Here is a 25,121-nt window from a genome sequence, read left to right as displayed (position 1 = left end):
CATGATTGGCTGAGATAATGAGTGGGCTGGACATGCTGAGAGAAGAGTTTCAGATTGTTCTGTGGTGTAGCACCTTGTGTCTCTAAAATGAGCTGCTCGTTATGCATAGATAATCCTTCTACTACAGTTTGTTTTAAGATATAACGTTAGCCATTGTTTGGTTCTTATTTTTCAGAGAAAATAACCCATGGACACTAGAGAAGCTTGTAGTGGAAATTTCCTGTATTACCAAATCATGAGAAGCAAACCACACACCAGACAGAGTTATCATAAAGTCCATCTTTAATTTTATATGACCTCCATCACAACCCTGTGACTCTCAGATCAATTCAGTGTCTATACATGAATTCTCTGAGAGTGCTTACACATTGCAACTGAGATCCTTTATAGCAAAGACACACATAGCCAGACAGCATTGGCCATAAATTATAGTTCAGCTTTGTCTCCTAAACTATGTTCTTATCTCGCTCTTGGTACCACTCAGGACCAACACCATTACCTCACCCAATGGCATATATCAAATACACCCCCTCCTGGACAAGATCACAGAGAGACAGTGACTGGCACACAGACATTGTGGAGCCAAGAGATAATTGGTTCCCCCTCAATCATCCATTCACATGGTTTAAAAGATACGTTTCTGTGGCCCAAGTAACTGAACCCTGACAGAGAACAGATAACTGCAAACGGCCAACACTATAGTACAACAAAATACATTCTAAATGACAAATATCTCACAAGCATATTATGAAAATTAAACATATTATCTATGTTACCCAACTAATTCAAATTCTGCCACGACAAGCTTTAACCAAGTTTAATTATTTCCAAAGGTTCTGTACAGCTGTAATTCAGACACTTCAACATTTGTCCCACTCAGATATATATCCCACTTAAAACACTCCTTCTTCTCTCCAATCCTTACATCTTATGGTTTAACAGGAAAATAGTAACAAATCCCAAACCCTTATTACTCCCTTCAGGTGACCTGTCCTCACCTCCTGACCTCAACCCCTCCTTCACCTAATCCACAGATGTCCATCTGTCTTTCCTGTATCAAGACAGTTCTCTGCTCCCGTCCCCAACACATTCCAACACATTCCACAGCTATCTGTCTTTCTACAGAGGCCGAGCCTCTTTCTCCTTTGATTCTATGCTTCTTTCCTATCATTTATTTAATATCTAAATGTTCAAAATGTTGAATCCAACACCATAGAGAACTGCAAATATGTTGCTTCTCAATAAAATTGCTGCCCTGAATTTATCAGGCGCTATCGACAAAGGTCAGTGTGAATAAGTTGTGGTGGACTACTTTCTGGAGGATGATCGTGCCATGCTGACTCTCTCTGACTCTGAAAATGAATCAGACGATGAGGAAATCCCTGATGTAGGTAAAAAAAAAAAGACATTGTATACTCTTCTGTGATGATGGTGGTGGGGAAGAAACGACAATCAACAGTGTTGTTGTCAAGGAAGAAGTTGACCGAGTTTTGAAATTAGTGGAACACACCGGGCCAAACAAGCTGTGCAAACTTAACGGAAACAACACAGGACGTCTTATTTAATGAAAGGGGTTGCAGTCTGCCGTGAAGCTTTCATTCATGTAAATGGTAAGAATCTAGCTACAGTTTCAGATATTATACGTTTCAAATTTAGTCAGAAAGTTGTTTTCATTGCATGTTAAGGCTTGCTGTTAGCTAGCCAGCTGGAGTTCGATGGCTGGCTTGCTAGCTAACATTAACATTGAACCTAATTTATTTGGTTAACTTTAGCCATGACAATAGGTTTGTATTGCTAGTAGTGTTACTATATGGCTTGGGATTATAGTTCATTTTTTAGATAGCTAATGTTAATGTGACATGTCTAAACACAATACCCCAATTTAAAGCTTGCTGTTAGATAGCTAATGTTAGATGAGGTTAGATGGCTGGCTTGCTAGCTAACATTAATTTAAGTGTACGAATTATGTGTAACGTTAATGATGTTGTCTAAGACTGTCATTTCGCATTGCTAGTCATAGCCTAATGTTAGCTAACTAACATTGAACCTATTTGGTTAACTTTAGGTCAGTATGACAATCGGTTTGTATTGCTATTTAAAGCTTGTTGCTGACGTTAGATGGCTGGCTAGCTAACATTACATGTATGAAGTGTGTGTAGTGATGTTATGTCAGAATGCCATTTCACATCTATTGTATAATAATGCTAAAATATTTGTATCTGGAATTTGTCTTTCAGCATCAGTAGAACACGCCTGATTCTCCTGCACTGGTCATACAAGGAGAATGGTCTAATGGCTCCCATCAAAAAGAGAGCTGGCCCAAGAAAGCAAAGGCAGCAGTGCAGTCATCAACTACATGGACCATTTCTTCACCAACTACGGAATTGGGGAAACACGTGTTGACCTGAATTGTGATAACTGCAGTGGCCAAAACAAGAACAAGTTTGTGCTCTGGTATTTGCCTGGGGGACCATGCACAAGCTGCACCACAGTCTGGACCTTCACTTCAGGATCACAGGCAACACCAAGCAGCGCTTCAGAAAGACCAGAGTGAACACTTTGTCTGAGATTGCTGGTGTTGTTTAGGACAGCACTGTGACAGGGGGCAACATCCCACAGCTGGTTGGACTGGAGGATGGTACGGTGCTGCCACAGATCAAGCAGTGCAAGCACTTTAGGTGAAAATCATTTTCATTGCATGAGGTTATTCTTCTTATCTAAACTCGGGAGGTCAGTTGATGTTGTTCAGGGTTGTAATGTCTTCTGATTTTTGTTGTTGTTATTCACTGTTTTACAGCTTCGATGCTCTGAAGCCTGGTGTTGTTGCTGCGCAACGCTGACATCCTACCTTCCATAGACAGTCTGCCTGTAAAAGCACCACCTGGACTTGACACAGCTAGAAGATCAGGGAGTTTTGCGACGAAAGGCTATGGACATCACATGCTCTGCACCAAAGTCAAGAGCAGGATAGAAACAGGCTCTCCAAATCTAGATTCCCTTGTTCATGTGTGGTTCGGACTTACCAGTTTTTCTATTTTTGTATTTATTATGGATCCCCATTAGCTGCTACCAAAGCAGAAGCTACTCTTCCTGGGGTCCATCAAAATAAAGGCAGCTTATACACTTTTAAAACATGGCTTCATTGGTGCCATTCAGACTGTTTTTAAGTTGAAACAACCGACTATGATAGCTGAGGTTCATAGCTAGGTTCTGAACTAATATTTATACCAATTTTTTTTATACCATACACAGATCAGCTACATACACTACATGGCCAAAAGTACAGTTGAAGTCAGAAGTTTACATATACCTTAGCCAATTTCACAATTCCTGACATTTAATCCTAGTAAAAATTCCGTCTTAGATCAGTTAGGATCACCACTTTACTTTAAAAATGTAAAATGTCAGAACAATAGTAGAGAGAATGATTTATTTAATATTTTATTTCTTTAATCACATTCCCAGTGGGTCAGAAGTTTACATACACTCAATTAGTATTTGGTAGCATTGCCTTTAAATTGTTGAACTTGGGTCAAACGTTTTGGTGAGCCTTCCACAAACTTCCCACAATAAGTTGGGTGAATTTTGGCCCATTCCTCCTGACAGAGCTGGTGTAACTGAGTCAGGTTTGTATAGGCCTCCTTGCTTTCACATACTTTTTCAGATCTGCCCACAAATTTTCTATGGAATTAAGCTCAGGGCTTTGTGATGGCCACTCCACCTTGACTTTGTTGTCCTTAAGCCATTTTGCCACAACTTTGGAAGTATGCTTGTCCATTTGGAAGACCCATTTTGCGACCAAGCTTTAACTTCAAGACTGATGTCTTGAGATGTTGCGTCAATATAGCCACATAATTTTCCTACCTCATGATGCCATCTATTTTGTGAAGTGCACCAGTCACTCCTGCAGCAAAGCACCCCCAAAACATGATGCTGCCACCCCTGTGCTTCACGGTTGGGATAGTGTTCTTCGGCTTGCAAGCCTCCCCCTTTTTCCTCCAAGCATAACGATGGTCATTATGGCCAAACAGTTCTATTTTTGTTTCATCAGACCAGAGGACATTTCTCCAAAAAGTACGATCTTTGTCCCCATGTGCAAACTGTAGTCTCGCTTTTTATGGCGGTTTTGTAGCAGTGGCTTCTTCCTTGCTCAACAGCCTTTCAGGTTATGTCGATATGGAACTCGTTTTACTGTGGATATAGATACTTTTGTGCCTGTTTCCTCCAGCATCTTCACAAGGTCCTTTGCTGTTGTTCTGGGATTGATTTGCACTTTTTGCACCAAAGTACATTCATCTCTAGGAGACAGAACGCGTCTCCTTCCTGAGCAGTATGATGGCTGCTTGGTCCCATGGTGTTTATACTTATGTACTATTATTTGTACAGATGAACGTGGTACCTTCAGGCGTTTCTAAGTTGCTCCCAAGGATGAACCAGACTTGTGGAGGTCTACAATTTTTTTTCTGAAGTCTTGGCTGATTTCTTTTGATTTTCCCATGTCAAGCAAGGCACTGAGTTTGAAGGTAGGCCTTGAAATACATCCACAGGTACATCTCTAATTGACTCAAATTATGTAAATTAGCCTATCAGAAGCTTCTAAAGCCATGACATCATTTTCTGGAATTTTCCAAGCTGTTTAAAGGCACAGTCAACTTAGTGTATGTGAACTTCTGACCCACTGGAATTGTGATACAGTGAAATAAGTGAAATAATCTGTCTGTAAATAATTGTTGGAAATATTACTTGTGTTATGCACAAAGCAGATCTCCTAACCAACTTGCCAAAACTATAGTTTGTTAAAAATAAATGTATGGAGTGGTTGAAAAACAAGGTTTTAATGACTTCAAATATATGTGAACACCCCTTCGAATTAGTGGATTCGGCTATTTCAGCCACACCCGTTGCTGACAGGTGTATAAAAATTGAGCACACAGTCATGCAATCTCCAAAGAAAAACATTGGCAGTAGAATAGCCTTACTGAAGAGCTGTGACTTTTAACATGGCACTGTCATAGGATGCCACCTTTCCAACAAGTCAGTTCGTCAAATTTCTGCATTACTAGAGCTGTCCCGGTCAACTGTAAGTGTTGTTATTGTGACATGGAAAACATCTAGGAGCAACAAAGGCTCAGCCACAAAGTGGTAGGCCACACAAGCTCACAGAATGGGACCGCCGAGGGCTGAAGTGCGAAGAGCATCTGTCCTCAGTTGCGACACTCACTATTGAGTTCCAAACTGCCTCTGGAAGCAAAGTCAGAACTGTTCGTCGGGAGGTTGATGAAATGGGTTTCCATGGCCGAGCAGCCACACAAAAGCTTAAGATCACCATGCGCATCACGGTGTAAAAGCTCGCCGCCATTGGACTCCGGAGCAGTGGAAATGTGTTCTCTGGAGTAATGAATCATGCTTCAACACCATCTGGCAGTCCAACGGACAAATCTGGGTTTGGCGGATGCCAGAACTCTACCTGCCCGAATGCATAGTGCCAACTGTAGGGTTTGGTGGAGGATAAATAATGGTCTGGGGCTGCTTTTCATGTTTCGGGCTAGGCCCCTTAGTTCCAGTTAAGGGAAATCTTAACACTAATGACATTCTAGACGATTCTGTGCTTCCAACTTTGTGGCAACAGCTTGGGCAGGCCCTTTCCTTTTTAGTGTAGATTGGAGGGAAATAAACCATTTTATCAATTTTAGAAAAAGGCGTTAGTGGAAAAGGTCAAGGGGTCTGAATACTTTCAGAATGCACGGTAAACCAAATAATCTATTAATAAAGTAAATGTTTGCCTGCCGTGGCCTGAAGCCAATACTTCCAAATTATACAGCAAATAAAAAGGGGTTGTCGTCACCATAAAAAGGTGAATGGAGGGCTTATCCCAGGCAGACTTTCACACCCGTGCAGTTTTATGAAAGGTCTGATAACAGGAAACATACCATGCGCCAAGTAAATAAATCTCAATAATTTTGTACATGCGTAGACTTCAGAAATGGAACAAGCAGACATTTAGAAATTGAATGGTTATAATTGAGGCACCATGACATTTTTGCCCAGAACCTGGTTGCCTCTGCAAGGAGGCAAGTGGATATTCCAGCAAGAACAAATATTACTCAGTTTAATATTCTTAAATATTTGTGTGTATACCAAATGGGAGGAGAATAGAAGTGTGCTACGAACAGTATTGAGCAAGTAAAGAAACTGGATGACTTTAAAATACATTTTAATCAAGGTCTTTACAAAATCAAATCTTGATTAGAAAACAGATACTGAAAAACCAAATGTCTCTAAATGAGCACAACTGAAATCAGTCATTACGTTTTCAGAGCTCATGGAGCTTAAAACATTGAATAATATTCTGATGTATAATTGAAACTGCAATGTTCGAATTGTATTTTTTCTCCAAAAATAATCAATATCCTCTTTTCTTGTGTCTGGGTGTCTTAAATTGTACACTTCAGGGAAAACATGCCCATCAAAGCGATCAAACACAAGACATTGTATGAACAAGAATACATTTTACAAAAGATAAAATGGTAAATTGTCCAGATCCACCAATAAACTCTTCAGGGACTATAATCCCTTTATTAGACTGGCTGAAACTCCACCAACACTGTTGGATGTGGCTACGCAAATAAAGCTTTGATTCTTTTCGCCACCAACGTAAGGAAAGTCTCGACAAAAAAGAAATGCACTGAAAAAAATAAAATCTTACTTCATCTACTAACAAAAGAAAAACTAACTGCCATAACTTGCAGGAATGAAAAACAGACCATCGACAATAAAATGTCAAACTTTTAAAAAGAGAAAATAATCAATTATACAGTGTCCAACAAATCAGTTTGTGTCTCGCTGTGAGATCATCGGCGAGCAGGAGGGATCAGGAGCTGGGTAGCCGTCACAGAATCAGGAAAAAGGTTGTGATATGTCGGGAGAGGGACGTATGCCGCTGTGATCATTTTACCTGTGAAGAAAATTACAGTTCAGACAAAACATCTTCATAAACAATGACTGCATCACTGACAATTTACAGTCACCAGCCAGTTCATTAAGTACACCACGTCGGTCCCAAAAACTGATCGCTCCTACAGTGAGTCACATTGCCGTGGCAATCAGACAGGCATCCAGTTACTTTTGTTTGAAAGTTAGAAATGGATAAAACGAGGGCCTAAGAGACTGAGCGTGTGGTATCGTCGGTGCCAGGCGTACCGGACCCAATATCTCAGAAACGACCAGCCTCCTGGGATTTTCACACACGACAAAAGACATTGTCGACGGCAGTCCTGTGGGTGAAAACAGCTCGATGAGAGGACGAAGGAGAATGGCAAGAACCGTGTGAGCTAACAGGCGGGCCACAATTGGACAAATAACAGCGCAGTACAACAGTGGTGTGCAGAAAGGCATCTCGATACACACAACTCGTCGATCCTTGCTTGGGCTATTGCAGCAGAAGACCACACCGGGTTCCCCTCCTATCAGCTAAAATGCACACGTTCACAAAAACTGGACAATTGGGCGGGAAAACATTGCTTGGAATATGACAGCAAGTTCAGTTTACTTCAGTGGCCTGCACAGTTCCCAGACCTCAACCCAATAGAGCCTCTTTGGAATGAGATAGAACAGACTGTTTGCAGCATGAATGTACCACCATCCAATCTGCAGAAACTGATGCCATCGCGGCAGCATAGACAAACATCCATGTGGAAGGTTTCCGACACCTTGTACAATGCCCCCCAAAATTCTGGCTGTTCTGGAGACAAAGGGAGATGCGACACAATACTAGATGGGTGTACCAAAAAAAAACTGTCCGGTGAGTGTATAACGAGTACCAGTCAGTCAGTTCTCTTACCTGCAAAATATCGACCATGTAATGCGTTTACTGCAGCCATGGCAGCAGGAATGGTTGGACATTTCACATACACGTTGCCCTAAAAATAAAAACAATAACTTTAATTTCTATTTAAGATTGCAACCATTTCGAAACCATTCAACTACACTTAAGTCTTACTTCAGTGGAATTCTTATCGACGTATATGTGCACAACTCCTCCATGTTTGTTGCATTCCTCAATGACATCATGCTGAATGTCAACATCCCAGCCTGGGTCATCTTCACTGTAAAACCAGATGGGAATTCATCACCCACAAGGGACTAGTGATTGGGACCAGTATTTGGGAACAAATATCATCTTACGGTCAAAGTGTATGGTTTGTGTACTTTCAGCAGCTGGCCCCACTTGGGTTACAAAGATGCTGCATTGAACAACTAGATTAATAGTTCAATACTTACGACTGAGGGTTGAACATGTTAGACAGCTGGAAACAGTGTGTAGCAAGTGGCTGGGATGGCAAGTTCATAGCTGTATTCATGTTCATATTCATGTTCATGTTCATAGCAGGATTCATGGCAGCTAAAAAAAAAAAGTCAAAATACATCATATCACACTAAACTAACTGAACTTTATTCGTGTTTAATGTGCATGTCAAGCCAGCCCAGTTCTGAAGCGATTCTCACAGACCAGCTCCTCGCATCATATCAACCAATCATAGCGTCTCACTGGCAAAATCAACAGATTCAATCAATGCCGGATAAAACATGCCATTTCCAAATAGCTCAGAGAAAAAGAGCCATGGCAGTCAGATGGGCTTGTACAATTGATCATCCTTTTATTACCTGATACAGCAGCCATGGCACCAATAGCAATGGCCCCACTCATCTGTAGGGCTTGCTGTGCGGCTGGAGGAATTTGCAGTCCCGTGCCTGAAAGATATTGGGCTCGACATTTGTACTTGTTCACACTTTATAAATCTGTTCTGAAGTGAAACTATAGAATCATGTATAGTACATGATTTAAGTATTATTTCAAGATTCTGTGAATACAGGCCCTGGGCTCTCAGGCTTTACCTTCAGCCAGTCTGGCCATGAGCTGCAGGCGCCCGGTGGTGCCTAGGTCAATGCCCGTCCTCTCCAGCTCGTCACTGTCCAGGAATGAACTGGCGGTGGAGGCATCTGTGCGCTCCGTGACATGGCCCACCTTCATGGGCCGGCCGGCCAGCTCAAACCCGTTCAACTGCTCCAGGGCCTTCTTGGCACACTCTGCGTCCGAGAACTAGGACACAAATGCCACTTAAATGACTTACATAAACACCAAATCAGGGTTTGTACAGACAATTTTTTTTTTTTAGGGGTGGATCGGCTTAATATTGCGGAACGATTGTTGCTTCCATCAATGTAATTGTCAATCCCCCCATATATTTTGGGGGGTAAATAAATAATGATATATACAGTGGGGCAAAAAGGTATTTAGTCAGCCACCAATTATGCAAGTTCTCCCACTTAAAAAGATGAGGCCTGTAATTTATCATAGGTACACTTCAACTATGACAGACAAAATGAGAAGAAAAAAAATCCAGAAAATCACATTGTAGGATTTTTAATGAATTTATTTGCAAATTATGGTGGAAAATAAGTATTTGGTCAAAAACAAAAGTTTCTCTTTGTTATATACTCTTCGTTGGTAATGACAGAGGTCAAACGTTTTCTGTAAGTCTTCACAAGGTTTTCACACACTGTTGCTGGTATTTTGGCCCATTCCTCCATGCAGATCTCCTCTAGAGCAGTGATGTTTTGGGGCTGTTGCTGGGCAACACGGACTTTCAACTCCCTCCAAAGATTTTCTATGGGGTTGAGATCTGGAGACTGGCTAGGCCACTCCAGGACCTTGAAATGCTTCTTACGAAGCCACTCCTTACGAAGCCACTCCTTCGTTGCCAGGGCGGTGTGTTTGGGATCATTGTCATGCTGAAAGACCCAGCCACGTTTCATATTCAATGCCCTTGCTGATGGATGGACGTTTTCACTCAAAAGCTCATGGCCCCATTAATTCTTTCCTTTACACGGATCAGTCGTCCTGGTCCCTTTGCAGAAAAACAGCCCCAAAGCATGATGTTTCCACCCCCATGGTGTTCTTTGGATGCAACTCTATGTCCTCCAAACACGATGAGTTGAGTTACCAAAAAGTTATATTTTGGTTTCATCTGACCATATGACATTCTCCCAATCTTTTTTTTACCTTTATTTAACTAGGCAAGTCAGTTAAGAACAAATTCTTATTTTCAATGACGGCCTAGGAACAGTGGGTTAACTGCCTTGTTCAGGGGCAGAATGACAGATTTGTACCTTGTCAGCTCGGGGATTTGAACTTGCAACCTTCCGGTTACTAGTCCAACGCTCTAACCACCTGCCGCCCCTCTTCTGGATCATCCAAATGCTCTCTAGCAAACTTCAGACAGGCCTAGACATGTACTGGCTTAAGCAGGGGGACACGTCTGGCACTGCAGGATTTGAGTCCCTGGCGGCGTAGTGTGTCACTGATGTTAGGCTTTGTTACTTTGGTCCCAGCTCTCTGCAGGTCATTCACTAGGTCCTCCCGTGTGGTTCTGGGATTTTTGCTCACCGTTCTTGTGATCATTTTGACCCCACGGGGTGAGATCTTGCGTGGAGCCCCAGATCGAGGGAGATTATCAGTGGTCTTGTATGTCTTCCATTTCCTAATAATTGCTCCCACAGTCAATTTCTTCAAACCAAGCTGCTTACCTATTGCAGTCTTCCCAGCCTGGTGCAGGTCTACAATTTTGTTTCTGGTGTCCTTTGGTCTTGGCCATAGTGGAGTTTGGAGTGTGACTGAGGTTGTGGACAGGTGTCTTTTATACTGATAACAAGTTCAAACAGGTGCCATTAATACAGGTAACGAGTGGAGGACAGAGGAGCCTGTACAGGAATCAACATCAGGGGAAATTTCAGAGTGACAACTAAAAATACAACGTCGTAACATTAAACATTCTTGAAAATGCAAGTGTCTAGCCTGCAAAGTAATGTCATACTTTCCAGGTCCATACCCAAACAGTTCAAACTACTAATTTTGAAAATTACTCTCTCCAGAAATAAGTCTCTCACTGTTGCCGCCTGCTACCGACCTCCCTCAGCTCCCAGCTGTGCCCTGGACACCATTTGTGAATTGATCGCCCCCCATCTAGCTTCAGAGTTTGTTCTGTTAGGTGACCTAAACTGAGATATGCTTAACACCCCGGCAGTCCTACAATCTAAGCTAGATGCCCTCAATCTCACACAAATCATCAAGGAACCCACCAGGTACAACCCTAACTCTGTAAACAAGGGCACCCTCATAGACGTCATCCTGACCAACTGGCCCTCCAAATACACCTCCGCTGTCTTCAACCAGGATCTCAGCGATCACTGCCTGTATCCGCTACGGAGCCGCAGTCAAACGACCACCCCTCATCACTGTCAAACGCTCCCTAAAACACTTCTGTGAGCAGGCCTTCCTAATCGACCTGGCCCGGGTATCCTGGAAGGACATTGACCTCATCCCGTCAGTTGAGGATGCCTGGTCATTCTTTAAAAGTAACTTCCTCACCATTTTAGATAAGCATGCTCCGTTCAAAAAATGCAGAACTAAGAACAGATACAGCCCTTGGTTCACCCCAGACCTGACTGCCATCGACCAGCACAAAAACATCCTGTGGCGGACTGCAATAGCATCGAATAGTCCCCGTGATATGCAACTGTTCAGGGAAGTCCGGAACCAATACACGCAGTCAGTCAGGAAAGCTAAGGCCAGCTTCTTCAGGCAGAAGTTTGCATCCTGTAGCTCCAACTCCAAAAAGTTCTGGGACACTGAAGTCAATGGAGAACAAGAGCACCTCCTCCCAGCTGCCCACTGCACTGAGGCTAGGTAACACGGTCACCACCGATAAATCCATGATTATCGAAAACTTCAATGAGCATTTCTCAACGGCTGGCCATGCCTTCCGCCTGGCTACTTCAACCTCGGCCAACAGCCCCGCCCCCCCCGCTGCTCCTCGCCCAAGCCTCTCCAGGTTCTCCTTTACCCAAATCCAGATAGCAGATGTTCTGAAAGAGCTGCAAAACCTGGACCCGTACAAATCAGCTGGGCTTGACAATCTGGACCCTCTATTTCTGAAACTATCCGCCACCATTGTCGCAACCCCTATTACCAGCCTGTTCAACCTCTCTTTCATATCGTCTGAGATCCCCAAGGATTGGAAAGCTGCCGCAGTTATCCCCCTCTTCAAAGGGGGAGACACCCTGGACCCAAACTGTTACAGACCTATATCCATCCTGCCCTGCCTATCTAAGGTCTTCGAAAGCCAAGTCAACAAACAGGTCACTGACCATCTCGAATCCCACTGTACCTTCTCCGCTGTGCAATCTGGTTTCCGAGCCGGTCACGGGTGCACCTCAGCCACACTCAAGGTACTAAACGATATCATAACCGCCATTGATAAAAGACAGTACTGTGCAGCCGTCTTCATCGACCTTGCCAAGGCTTTCGACTCTGTCAATCACCATATTCTTATCGGCAGACTCAGTAGCCTCGGTTTTTCGGATGACTGCCTTGCCTGGTTCACCAATTACTTTGCAGACAGAGTTCAGTGTGTCAAATCGGAGGGCATGCTGTCCGGTCCTCTGGCAGTCTCTATGGGGGTGCCACAGGGTTCAATTCTCGGGCCGACTCTTTTCTCTGTATACATCAATGATGTTGCTCTTGCTGCGGGCGATTCCCTGATCCACCTCTACGCAGACGACACCATTCTATATACTTTCGGCCCGTCATTGGACACTGTGCTATCTAACCTCTAAACAAGCTTCAATGCCATACAACACTCCTTCCGTGGCCTCCGACTGCTCTTAAACGCTAGTAAAACCAAATGCATGCTTTTCAACCGATCGCTGCCTGCACCCGCATCCCCGCCTAGCATCACCACCCTGGATGGTTCCGACCTAGAATATGTGGACATCTATAAGTACCTAGGTGTCTGGCTAGACTGCAAACTCTCCTTCCAGACTCATATCAAACATCTCCAATCGAAAATCAAATCAAGAGTCTGCTTTCTATTCCACAACAAAGCCTCCTTCACTCACGCCGCCAAGCTTACCCTAGTAAAACTGACTATCCTACCGATCCTCGACTTCGGCGATGTCATCTACAAAATGGCTTCCAACACTCTACTCAGCAAACTGGATGCAGTCTATCACAGTGCCATCCGTTTTGTCACTAAAGCACCTTATACCACCCACCACTGCGACTTGTATGCTCTAGTCAGCTGGCCCTCGCTACATATTCGTCGCCAGACCCACTGGCTCCAGGTCATCTACAAGTCCATGCTAGGTAAAGCTCCGCCTTATCTCAGCTCACTGGTCACGATGGCAACACCCATCCGTAGCACGCGCTCCAGCAGGTGTATCTCACTGATCATCCCTAAAGCCAACATCTCATTTGGCCGCCTTTCGTTCCAGTACTCTGCTGCCTGTGACTGGAACGAATTGCAAAAATCGCTGAAGTTGGAGACTTTTATCTCCCTCACCAACTTCAAACATCAGCTATCTGAGCAGCTAACCGATCGCTGCAGCTGTACATAGTCTATTGGTAAATAGCCCACCCATTTTCACCTACCTCATCCCCATACTGTTTTTATTTATTTATTTTTCTGCTCTTTTGCACACCAATATCTCTACCTGTACATGACCATCTGATCATTTATCACTCCAGTGTTAATCTGCAAAATTGTAATTATTCGCCTACCTCATGCCTTTTGCACACATTGTATATAGACTCCCCCCTTTGTTTTTCTACTGTGTTATTGACTTGTTAATTGTTTACTCCATGTGTAACTCTGTGTTGTCTGCTCATACTGCTATGCTTTATCTTGGCCAGGTCGCAGTTGCAAATGAGAACTTGTTCTCAACTAGCCTACCTGGTTAAATAAAAGGTGAAATAAAAAAAATAAAAAAATAAATTCAAAAGATTAGAATCTTGATAGTCAAACTACGTTTTCCAATTTAAAATAGAAATTTCAGAGAACAAATGCTATGCTTTTGTTTGAGAAGGAGCAATCAACAGAAACATTTTCCGCCATGACAGTTTTTACACATTCACATCTGAAGGTAAAATTATGACTTACATTCTGATATCTTGCCCTTATTTCTCTTGAGGGTCCCAGTGATCAAATTAAGAGCCGTTTTCTTTGATAAAATCCATTTTTATAGCCTACTTCCTTGCGCACCAATAATTTTAGCGAAGCTTCATTGATTGACTGTATTTCTGTCCAATGACCACTGATCTTCTTGAAATCGAGCTGGGTAGATAGCCAATGAGCTGAGGTAAACTCCAGTATGTAATGGTTTTGGGTTGGAACACCATTCCTTGTTTGTAAATGCACGCTTAAGAAACTCCATTCTCGCCTTGACTATCAGAGGACTTGCTGTGACGCTTGTTACGCGCAGCAGTATTTCGGAAAGTTGTATATTCCACGATTTCATTGAAGATATCATGGAAGAAATCAGGAAAAGCAGAGTCAGTCTAAAGTGAAAGTGAAAAAGTGAAAGATTTTTTGTTTGAGGAATCTTTGAGTGTTATTTTTTTTGTAACATTTCTTCAGAAAAATACATTATTTTTTTAGCAACTAATATATTTGAGTTTAATCACAATATTTGTTGTATTATTTGTTCTGTCTTTTCAGGTGGATTAAACTGAAATTGCAACCAACTTTAAGGTTTGTTTAAAAAAATTACGATATTAGAGATCATTTCCTTTTCAAACAACGGAAAGTGAGCAGGTGTAATCTGAATAAAGGGAAAAAAGCCATTCTTGAACACTATTTACTAGAGAACCAGTTTGGATTTAAGTATGACTTTTGTATGACTGATGCCTTTAGTGAGAGGTCTAAATGCTTTAATATGTAATCATTTCTGGCCTCTGAATTAATATTAGTTTTATAAATAGGGCCTTTTAATTTTGTCTGGCTTGCCATTCCAAATAAAATGGAGGGTTTTTTGTTCATATCATTTGAAAAGCAGGTCACTAGGTGTAGGACAAACCATAAGAAAATAGGGAAACTGACATAACTAAAGAGTTAATCAGGGTGATTTTTTCACAAATAGACAGACAAATTGAAGGACTTTCTCAAGCACTTAATTATAAAATTGAGGTCCTTGAAAATGGTTGTGTAAGAGAAAAGTCCAACTAAACTGCTAAGAATAAAGCATTATGCATTGACATTTTAAATTATAACATTCTAAAAAAGTCAAAATAAAGTTGTCACTGAAAATACACAGCCTGCATCGTTCTCCGTTTTGTTTCTGATTTGTCTGAAGGTAACCCATACAAACAAATGGAAGTATGGGGGGGAGTTTATGACCAAAATAATAAAGATGTGTCAAAAAAAAACTTTTTTTTTTTGCATTCTTATATATCCTAGACTTCAAAACCTGATTCCTTTGATTTATATTTTGACTGTTTTTTTTGCCAAGTATTGCATTTATCATGGATCTTGCCAAAGCAGCAGCTACACTTCCTGGGGTCCAGCAAAATTAAGGCAGTTTATACCATTTTAAAACATTACAATATTACATTACACAGCACACGGTGTGTCCTCAGGACCCTACTCAACCACTACAGTACTAAATCCATGTGTGTGTGTGTGCCAATGTGTGTGTTGCTTCACAGTCCCCACTGTTCCATAAGGTGTTTTTTTTAATTTAAAAAAAAATCTAATTTCACTGCTTGCATCAGGTACTTGATGTGGAATAGAGTTCCATGTAGTCATGACTCTATGTAGTACTGTGTGCCTCCCATAGCCTGTTCAGGACTTGGAGACTGAAGAGACCTCGTGGCATGTCTTGTGGGGTACGCATGGGTGTCCGTGCTGCCCTCTTCTGAGCAAATTGCAATTTTCTTAAGTCCTTTTATGTGGCACCAGACCACACGACTGAACAGTAGTCAAGGTGCAACAAAACCAGGGCCTGTAGGACCTGCCTTGTTGATAGTGTTAAGGCAGGGCATCGCTTTATTAGATAGACTTCTCCCCATCTTAGCTACTACTGCATCAATATGTTTCGACCATGACAGTTTACAATCTAGTGTTACTCCAAGCAGTTTAGTCATCTCAACTTGCTCAATTTCCACATGATTTATTAAGAGACTTGGTTAAGGTTTAGGGTTTAGGGAGTGTTTTGTTCCAAATACAAAGCTTAAAGTTTGAAATATTTAGGGCTAACTTATTCCTTGCAGACAGAGGTTGTTCTGAAACTAACTGCAGCTCTTTGTTGAGTGTTGCACTCATTTCATTCGGTATAGTAGTTGACGTGTATAGTGTTAAGTCATCCGCATACATAGAAACTCTGGCTTTACTCAAAGACAGTGGCATGTCATTTGTAAAAATTGAAAAAAAGGGCCTAAACATCTACACTGGGGAATTCCTGACTTTAATTGGATTATATTTGAGGCTTCCATTAAAGAACACCCTCAGTGTTCTGCTAGACAAGTAACTCTTTATCCACATTATAGCAGGGGGTGTAAAGCCATAACATATGTTTTTCAAGCAGCAGACTATGATCAATAATGTCAAAAGCTGCACTGAAGTATAACAAAACCGCTCCAAAAATCATTTCATCATCAATTTCTCTCAGCCAATCAATTACATTTGTGTAAGTGCTGTGCTTGTTGAGTGTCCTTCCCTATATAAGCATGCTGCAATTCTGTTGTCAATTTGTTTACTATAAAATAACATTGTATCTGTTCAAACCATTTTTTCCAGAAGTTTACTAAGGGTTGGTAACAGGCTGATTGATTGGCTATCTGAGCCAGTAAAGGGGGCTTTACTATTCTTGGGTAGAGAAATGACTTTAGCTTCCCTCTAGGCCTGAGAGCACACACTCTCTAGTAGGCTTAGATTGAAGATGTGGCAAATCGTCTGCTGTTATCCTCAGTAATTTTCCATCCTGATTGTCAGACCCCGGTGGCTTGTGAATGTATGAATGTCATTCAATGTGTTTCTATGGGCTATAGTAAAGGCCAAATTATTATTTTAATATACCTAAAATCCAAAATCAAACAGCTAAATGATCCATGGTATGACCATGTTAAAACTTTACATGTATGTATTGTTCTCAACTAGCCTACTTGGTTAAATAAAGGTGAAATAAAAGTCTGCCGATAAGAATGTGGTGATTGACAGAGTCGAAAGCCTTGGCCAGGTCGATGAATACAGCTGCACAGTAATGTCTCTTATCGATGGCGGTTATGATATCGTTTAGGACCTTAAGCGGGGCTAAAGTGCACCCACGACCAGCTCGAAAACCAGATTGCATAGCGGAGAAGGTACGGTGGGATTCGAAATGGTCGGTGATCTGTATGTAAACTGAGGCTTTCGAAGAACGTAGAAAGGCAGGGTAAGATATAGGTCTGTAGCAATTTGGGTCTAGAGTGTCTCCCCCTTTGAAGAGGGGGATGACCGCAGCAGCTTTCCAATCTTTGGGGATCTCAGACCATAGGAAAGAGAGGTTGAACAGGCAGAATTTGGCAGTTAATTTTAGAAAGAGGGTCCAGATTTTGCAGCTCTTTCAGATCAGCTATCTGGATTTGGGTGAAAGAGAGTCCTGGGCAAGTTGCTGAAGGGGCGCAGGCTGTTGACCGGGGTAGGGGTAGCCAGGTGGAAAGGAAGGCCAGCCGTAGAAAAATGCTTATTGAAATTTTCAATGATCATGGATTTATCGGTGGTGACACTGTTTCCTAGCCGCAGTGCAGTGGGCAGCTAGGAGGTGGTGCACTTATTCTCCATGGACTTTACCTTAGTGAAATTTGTTGTATTCAGCACGTGACAAACAATTTTATTTGATTTAAATTAAGATTTTACCGTCTTTTATATTTGCTTAGTAGAGCTGTTCTTGCCATAATATGGACTTGGTCTTTTACCAAATAGGGAAATCTTCTGTATAACACCCCTACCATGTCATAACAACGGATTGGCTCAAAAACATTAAAGAAATTCCACAGCTGTTAATCTAAATACATTCTAGGTGACTACCTCATGAAAATGTTTGAGAGAATGCCAAGTGTGCAAAGCTGTCAACAAGGCAAAGGGTGGCTACTTTGAAGAACTGAAAATATATATATTGATTTGTTTAACACTTCTTTGGTTGCTACATGATTCATGTGTTATGTAATTGTTTTGATGTCTTCACTATTATTCTACAATGTAGAAAAAAACCTTGATTGAGGAGGTGTCCAAACTTTTGACTGGTACCGTGTGTGTAATAAATAAATAAATAAATAACAACACACACACCCCCACCTGAGACCTGGGTTCTATCAGTTCTAGCCTAGTTAGTCAAAGCTGCCTGAAAAAAAGAGGGGTCACGTTGATAAACGATTTCTTCACATTATATGCGCAGCAATGCACACGGCATTAGGCTACACGCGGTTGTTTGTTCCATAATTCAATTAGCAGGGAAACACCATTGTGAAAGGTTTCACGTGACAGATGAATATATGCAACAACTAGCATGGGTTGCTAATATGAATAGGATTGTGCCTTTGGCTACTGGACAACAAAAGAAAGTTGATTTGAAAACCAATAGAACAGGAGAGAAAGACTTAATGGTATATGGAAATCTATACAAAATAATTGCCTAGACATTTGGTTGGATTTTGGCTAGGCTACTTTGAAGCAAGATACTACATATGAGTCATGTCTTAAAACATTTAGGTTTCAAACAATTAAATATATGTTAAAAATGCATACTGCCTCCAGCTCATTTAAAAGTAATGTGACGTGCTGAAGCCTGTCTAGCTGCCTAAGCACTTGACTAGTGAAAGAGAAGCGCACTTCAATTGCCAGCCGAGAATTTTTTTTAGCATTATTATTTTACACTCGATTGCCTTCAGAATTGTTGCCCAATGATTGGGCTTATTAAAGCACGTTTCACTCCACCAGCAACAAACAGCAGTTTGAACTATCAGCAGCTCTCACGCTACATCACTGACATTTCATATCAATGAATATGCAAAAATACATTACTTCGCAATGGGATTTTTTCTTTTTTGGGAACAATAGGCAACTTGATTAATCTGCTTTACATATATTTTATCGTCCAAAAGCCAGATATTACCGACTAACGGAAAACCCGGTGTGCATGTAAACGAGGGGATTTAAGTTCATAATAGAGGAAAAGATTAGATTGACTGGATTTAGTGTGATACTTACAGTGATGAAGCCATATCCTTTAGATCTTCCAGTCTCACTGTCCATCATGAGCTGAATACTCTCAATCTGGTGGAAAGAAATGGATAACAGATTAAAATCTGCATAGCACTTGATATACTGTAGCCCTACAATCTGTGTGTCCACTCTTTTCATAGGCTTAGGCTTTTGGTTGCATTCAAGACAAGGTTGTTTTTATTGACCTCTTTTTTGGCGTATGAGTGGCCTGTCATTTTGATATTAAAAAGATGCTGCTAATGTCTCCAGTCATATGAAATGACATAATGACATGAAATGGTTTTATATAGGGCCATATTTTTTCACGCCTAGTTAAATAAAATTTAAAAAATGCATACCCTAATAAACGCTTATGCTCAGCTCTAGGCCTGCTCATCTGCTCTCTGTTCAGAACTGTTATTTTTGCTAACAGTACGTGAGTTATATTAACTTACAACAATGACTTGGCCTACTGTTAACAAATCTACACACCGGCCAACCTTAAATAATTTTTATCAGTACCACTTTAGCACTGGACGCCATGACGGCACACATGCGACACCCACACTGCTCAAATCATAGGAAAATGCATTTTTTTTTGCCTATTGATGTCATGTTGGCCAGTAGGAATGGTAGGCTTATGGGACTTATGGGTCCTTGGCTGCTCTTCAGTAGCTAACTAGAAATATGTTTAAAACTTCTTTGGGATAGGGGGCAGTATTTTCACATCCGGATGAAAAGCGTGTACAAAGTAAACTACCTGCTTCTCAGGCCCAGAAGCTAAGACATGCATATTATTAGTAGATTTGGATAGAAAACACTTAAGTTTCTAAAATTGTTTGAATCACGTCTGAGTATAACAGAACTTATGTAGCAGGCAAAACCCAGAGGACTAACCATTCAGAATTATTTATTTTTGAGGTCAGTCTCTGTTCAATGGGTTCTCATGGGGAACCGATATTTCTTAGGCACTTGTTTGCAGTTCCTACCGCTTCCACTGGATGTTACCAGTCTTTGGAATTTGGTTGAGGTTATTCCTTTGTGCAAATGAAGTACGGCCATCCTGGAAATTGGTAACGCTGTTGAGAGTTGGCAAGACTTGAAAAGTAGCGTTAGTTTCCTCTCGTCCTCTATTGAAAACAGATAGACCCGACTTCAATTTTATCGATTATTAACGTTAAAAATTACCTAAAGTTGTATTCCAAAAGTATTTTGAAATGTTTTGGCAAAGTTTACAGGTAACTTGAGAATTTTGTAGTGACTTTGCACAAATCGGAAGCTGCTTTTTTCTGGATCAAACGCGCCAAATAAATTGACATTTTGGATATATATGGACAGAATTAATTGAACAAAAGGACCATTTGTGATGATTATGGGTCATATTGGAGTGCCAACAAAAGACGCTTGTCAAAAGGTTAGGCATGTTTTATATTTTATTTCTGCGTTTTGTGTAGCGCCTGCAGGGTTGAAATATTATTTATCTTTGTTTACTGCTGTGCCATCATCAGATAGCTTGTTATGCTTTCGCCGAAAAGCATTTTTGAAATCTGACATGTTGGCTGGATTCACGAGTGTAGCTTTAATTTGCTATCTTGCATGTGTGATTGAAAGTTGGAATTTTATAGTATATTATTTTAATCTGGCGCTCTACATTTTCCCTGGCAATTGGCCAAGTGGGACATTTGCGTCCCCCTATCCCAGAGAAGTTAACAAGTGTAGCTTGTGATGCGACCATCCCACCTATCCCAGAGAAGTTAAATGTACAATCAGGGCTCTCCCTAGGATTTTCTGACAAGATGGTGCTGATGTAGGCCTACGGTTAGGTTAGAGGGGAGGTCAGGAAAGGGTCCGTGAACTTTCCCCCCAGGTTTAACATTTAACTTTTTTTTTTAACCTGTAACTGCCATTTCCTGAATCCGTCTGAAATTATATCAAACGAATGAACACAGTCGTGTTTGATCAAAAATTAAATTGAGGTGGTCTTAATGACACTTTGCATTTTATAGGTTACATTTACGGTTAATCATTCCAACACATAGGTGTTTTTATGTGGAAAGTCAAGCAAAATTGTACATTGGCTTCTTAACTATGTTTGGGGAGAAAATACTGAATAATTAAATTACCAGATGCAATGGAGTAGTCCAGCCTCTACAGGATCGGTGTCCCCGGCCCCACGGGACAGTTTAGCTAACTTGCACTAATGTGATTAGCATGAGGTTGTAAGGAACAAGAAAATTTGCCAGGACATAGACATCTGATTTCAGCAGAAAGATTAACAAGAATTTTTAGCTAACTGTACTGTCCAATTTACAGTAGACATTAGTGAAAAAATACCATGCTATTGTTTGAGGAGAGTGCACAGTTATGAACTTGAAAATGTATTAATAAACAAATTAGGAACATTTGGGCAGACATGATACAACACTAACCTCTTGCGACGAGCAATCCCGTATCCGGGAGCGTAATCATAGCCTCAAATGCATTAGCATAACGCAGCGGACATAAATACCCCTAGAAACTTTTCCTATTAATGAAAAGCGCAAATGAAATGGAATAAATATTCAAACAAGCTTAGCCTTTTGTTAACACTGTCATCTCAGATTTTCAAAATATGCGTTACAGCCAACGCTAAACAAGCATTTGTGTAAGTTTATCATGGCATAATGCTATGCTCTGCTGGCAGCAGGCAACATTTTCACGAAAATAAGAAAAGCAACCAAATTAAATTATTTACCTTTGAAGAACTTCAGATGCTTTCACTCAGGAGACTCCCAGTTAGATAGCAAATGTTCATTTTTTCCCAAAACATTATTTTTTGTAGGCGAAATAGCTCCCGTTTCTTCATCATGCATGGCTGAGAAATAGACCGGAAAATGCTATAACGACAAACTTTTTTCAAAATTTGCTCCATAATATCGACAGAAACACGGCAAACGTTGTTTAGGATCCATCCTCAAGGTGTTTTTAACATATATATTCGATAATATATCCGTCGAGGCAATTGGTTTCTCATAAGAAGCGATTGGAAAAATGGCTACCTCAGTATTTTACGCAAGATTTTCTGCGGGAGACACCATTTGACCACATGCTATATATGGTCCCTTACAGCCATTCTTCAATGGAAATGCCTAAAAAGACGTCACAACACCTTGGGGAATACGTGGAAAACGTAAGCTCATTCGTAGCTCATTCACAGCCATATAAGGAGTCATTGGCATGAGGCGGTTTCAAAAAATGCGGCACTTTCTGGTTGGATTGTTATCTGGGTTTCGCCTGTAACATCAGTTCTGTGGCACTCACAGACAATATCTTTGCAGTTTTGGAAACGTCAGAGTGTCTTCTTTACAAAGCTGTCAATTATATGCATAGTCGAGCATCGTGACAAAATATCTTGTTTAAAACGGGAAAGTTTTTCATCCAAAAATTAAAATAGCGCCCCTTAAATCCAAGAGGTTAAGAACAGAACACAATGGTTCATTGGATCAGTCTAAGAATTTGCATACATTGCTGCCATCTACTGGCAAAATCTAAATCGCGCCTAAACTGGAATACATTGCGATCTTTGTCTTGCATTTCAAAGATAAGAAAAATGACGCATGTTTCTTTCTTTGTATTATCTTTTACTAGATCTAACGTGTTATATCCTCCTACATTAGTTTCACATTTCCACAAACTTCAAAGTGTTTCCTTTCAAATGGTATCAAGAATATGCATATCCTTGCTTCAGGTCCTGAGCTACAGGCAGTTAGATTTGGGTGTTATTTTAGGCAAAAATAAACAATTTAAAAAAGGGTCCGATCCTTAAAACCTCTTGAGGATAGGGGAGATGCTAGCGTCTCAACTGGCCAATTGCCAGGGGATATGCAGAGCGCCAGATTCAAATAAAATTCAAACTTTCATTAAATTACACATGTAAGGTACTCAATTAAAGCTACACTCGTTGTGAATCCAGCCAACATGTAAGATTTTTAAAATGCTTTTCGGCAAAAGCATATGAAGCTATTATTATCTTATAGCCTGCAGCCATCCTCACCAGCAGTAAACATAGGAGCTAGCATAGCAGGCGCTACACAAAACGCTGAAATAAAATATGCATTACCTTTGACGAGCTTCTTTTGTTGGCACTCCAATATGTCCCATAAACATCACAATTGGTCCTTTTGTACGATTAATTCCATCCATATACACTGCTCCAAAAAATAAAGGGAACACTAAAATAACATCCTAGATCTGAATGAATGAAATATTCTTATTAAATACTTTTTTTCTTTACATAGTTGAATGTGCTGACAACAAAATCACAAAAATTATCAAAGGAAATCAAATTCATCAACCCATGGAGGTCTGGATTTGGAGTCACACTCAAAATTAAAGTGGAAAACCACACCATAGGTTGATCCAACTTTGATGTAATGTCCTTAAAACAAGTCAAAATGAGGCTCAGTAGTGTGTGTGGCCTCCACGCGCCTGTATGACCTCCCTACAACACCTGAGCATGCTCCTGATGAGGTGGCGGATGGTCTCCTGAGGGATCTCCTCCCAGACCTGGACTAAAGCATCCGCCAACTCCTGGACAGTCTGTGGTGCAACGTGGCGTTGGTGGATGGAGCGAGACATGATGTCCCAGATGTGCTCAATTTGATTCAGGTCTGGGGAACGGGCGGGCCAGTCCATAGCATCAATGCCTTCCTCTTGCAGGAACTGCTGACACACTCCAGCCACATGAGGTCTAGCATGGTCTTGCATTAGGAGGAACCCAGGGCCAACCGCACCAGCATATGGTCTAACAAGGCGTCTGAGGATCTCATCTCGGTACCTAATGGCAGTCAGGCTACCTCTGGCGAGCACATGGAGGGCTGTGCGGCCCCCCAAAGAAATGCCACCCAACACCTTGTCTGACCCACCGCCAAACCGGTCATGCTGGAGGACGTTGCAGGCAGCAGAACTTTCTCCACGGCGTCTCCAGACTCTGTCACGTCTGTCACGTGCTCAGTGTGAACCTGCTTTCATCTGTGAAGAGCACAGGGTGCCAGTGGCGAATTTGCCAATCTTGGTGTTCTCTGGCAAATGCCAAACGTCCTGCACGGTGTTGGGCTGTAAAAGCACAACCCCCACCTGTGGACGTCGGGCCCTCAGAGTCTGTTTCTGACCATTTGAGCAGACACATGCACATTTGTGGCCTGCTGGAGGTCATTTTGCAGGGCTCTGGCAGTGCTCCTCCTTGCACAAAGGCGGAGGTAGCGGTCCTGCTGCTGGGTTGTTGCCCTCCTACGGCCTCCTCCACATCTCCTGATGTACTGGCCTGTCTCCTGGTAGCGCCTCCATCCTCTGGACACTACGCTGACAGACACAGCAAACTTTCTTGCCACAGCTCGCATTGATGTACCATCCTGCATGAGCTGCACTACCTGAGCCACTTGTGTGGGTTATGGACTCCGTCTCATGCTACCACTAGAGTGAAAGCACCGCCAGCATTCAAAAGTGACCAAAACATCAGCCAGGAAGCATAGGAACTGAGAAGTGGTCTGTGGTCTTGCGTCAGATAACAACATTGACGAATACGCTGATTCGGTGTGCGAGTTCATTAGAACGTGCGTTGAAGATGTCGTTCCCATAGCAACGATTAAAACATTCCCTAACCAGAAACCGTGGATTGATGGCAGCATTCGTGTGAAACTGAAAGCGCGAACCACTGCTTTTAATCAGGGCAAGGTGTCTGGTAACATGACCGAATACAAACAGTGCAGCTATTCCCTCCGCAAGGCTATCAAACAAGCTAAGCGCCAGTACAGAGACAAAGTAGAATCTCAATTCAACAGCTCAGACACAAGAGGCATGTGGCAGGGTCTACAGTCAATCACGGACTACAGGAAGAAACCCAGCCCAGTCACGGACCAGGATGTCTTGCTCCCAGGCAGACTAAATAACTTTTTTGCCCGCTTTGAGGACAATACAGTGCCACTGACACGGCCTGCAACGAAAACATGCGGTCTCTCCTTCACTGCAGCCGAGGTGAGTAAGACATTTAAACGTGTTAACCCTCGCAAG

General features: G+C 41.7%; 1 protein-coding gene and 1 long non-coding RNA gene across 18 annotated transcripts in view; one reads left to right on the top strand and one right to left on the bottom strand.

The window, feature by feature from the left end:
• The first annotated feature begins 1,310 nt into the window (after positions 1 to 1,310).
• LOC149975791 (uncharacterized) lies at positions 1,311 to 4,830 on the top strand. Its single transcript, XR_016487795.1, has 3 exons — positions 1,311 to 1,610; positions 2,238 to 2,678; positions 2,798 to 4,830. It is a non-coding gene; the product is annotated as an uncharacterized LOC149975791 (long non-coding RNA).
• Positions 4,831 to 6,197: 1,367 nt separating this feature from the next.
• The window catches only part of LOC110493834 (RNA-binding protein 39), a 34,297-nt gene continuing 15,373 nt past the window's right edge, over positions 6,198 to 25,121 (bottom strand). For 15 of the 17 annotated variants that reach the window (XM_021568339.3, XM_021568336.3, XM_090204975.1 and 12 more), the window contains 7 exons: positions 19,080 to 19,145; positions 8,896 to 9,100; positions 8,665 to 8,751; positions 8,281 to 8,401; positions 8,000 to 8,105; positions 7,841 to 7,919; positions 6,198 to 6,955 (listed from right to left, as the gene is read on the bottom strand). In XM_021568339.3, coding sequence (XP_021424014.1) covers positions 6,852 to 6,955; positions 7,841 to 7,919; positions 8,000 to 8,105; positions 8,281 to 8,401; positions 8,665 to 8,751; positions 8,896 to 9,100; positions 19,080 to 19,145 — 768 coding nt within the window. In that variant the 3' untranslated portion in view covers positions 6,198 to 6,851. Of the gene's footprint in view, positions 6,956 to 7,200; positions 7,920 to 7,999; positions 8,106 to 8,280; positions 8,402 to 8,664; positions 8,752 to 8,895; positions 9,101 to 19,079; positions 19,146 to 25,121 lie in introns of all 17 variants that reach the window. The other 2 variants (XR_016487793.1, XR_016487794.1) reach the window with 1 other exon arrangement.

The sequence above is a fragment of the Oncorhynchus mykiss genome, chromosome 17, assembly GCF_057628025.1.
Source record: "Oncorhynchus mykiss isolate SJ-2025 chromosome 17, ASM5762802v1, whole genome shotgun sequence".
In the NCBI taxonomy this organism is placed as follows: Eukaryota; Metazoa; Chordata; class Actinopteri; order Salmoniformes; family Salmonidae; genus Oncorhynchus; species Oncorhynchus mykiss.
Note: the sequence above shows the minus strand (reverse complement) of the source record. Positions and strands in the feature narration are given on the sequence as shown.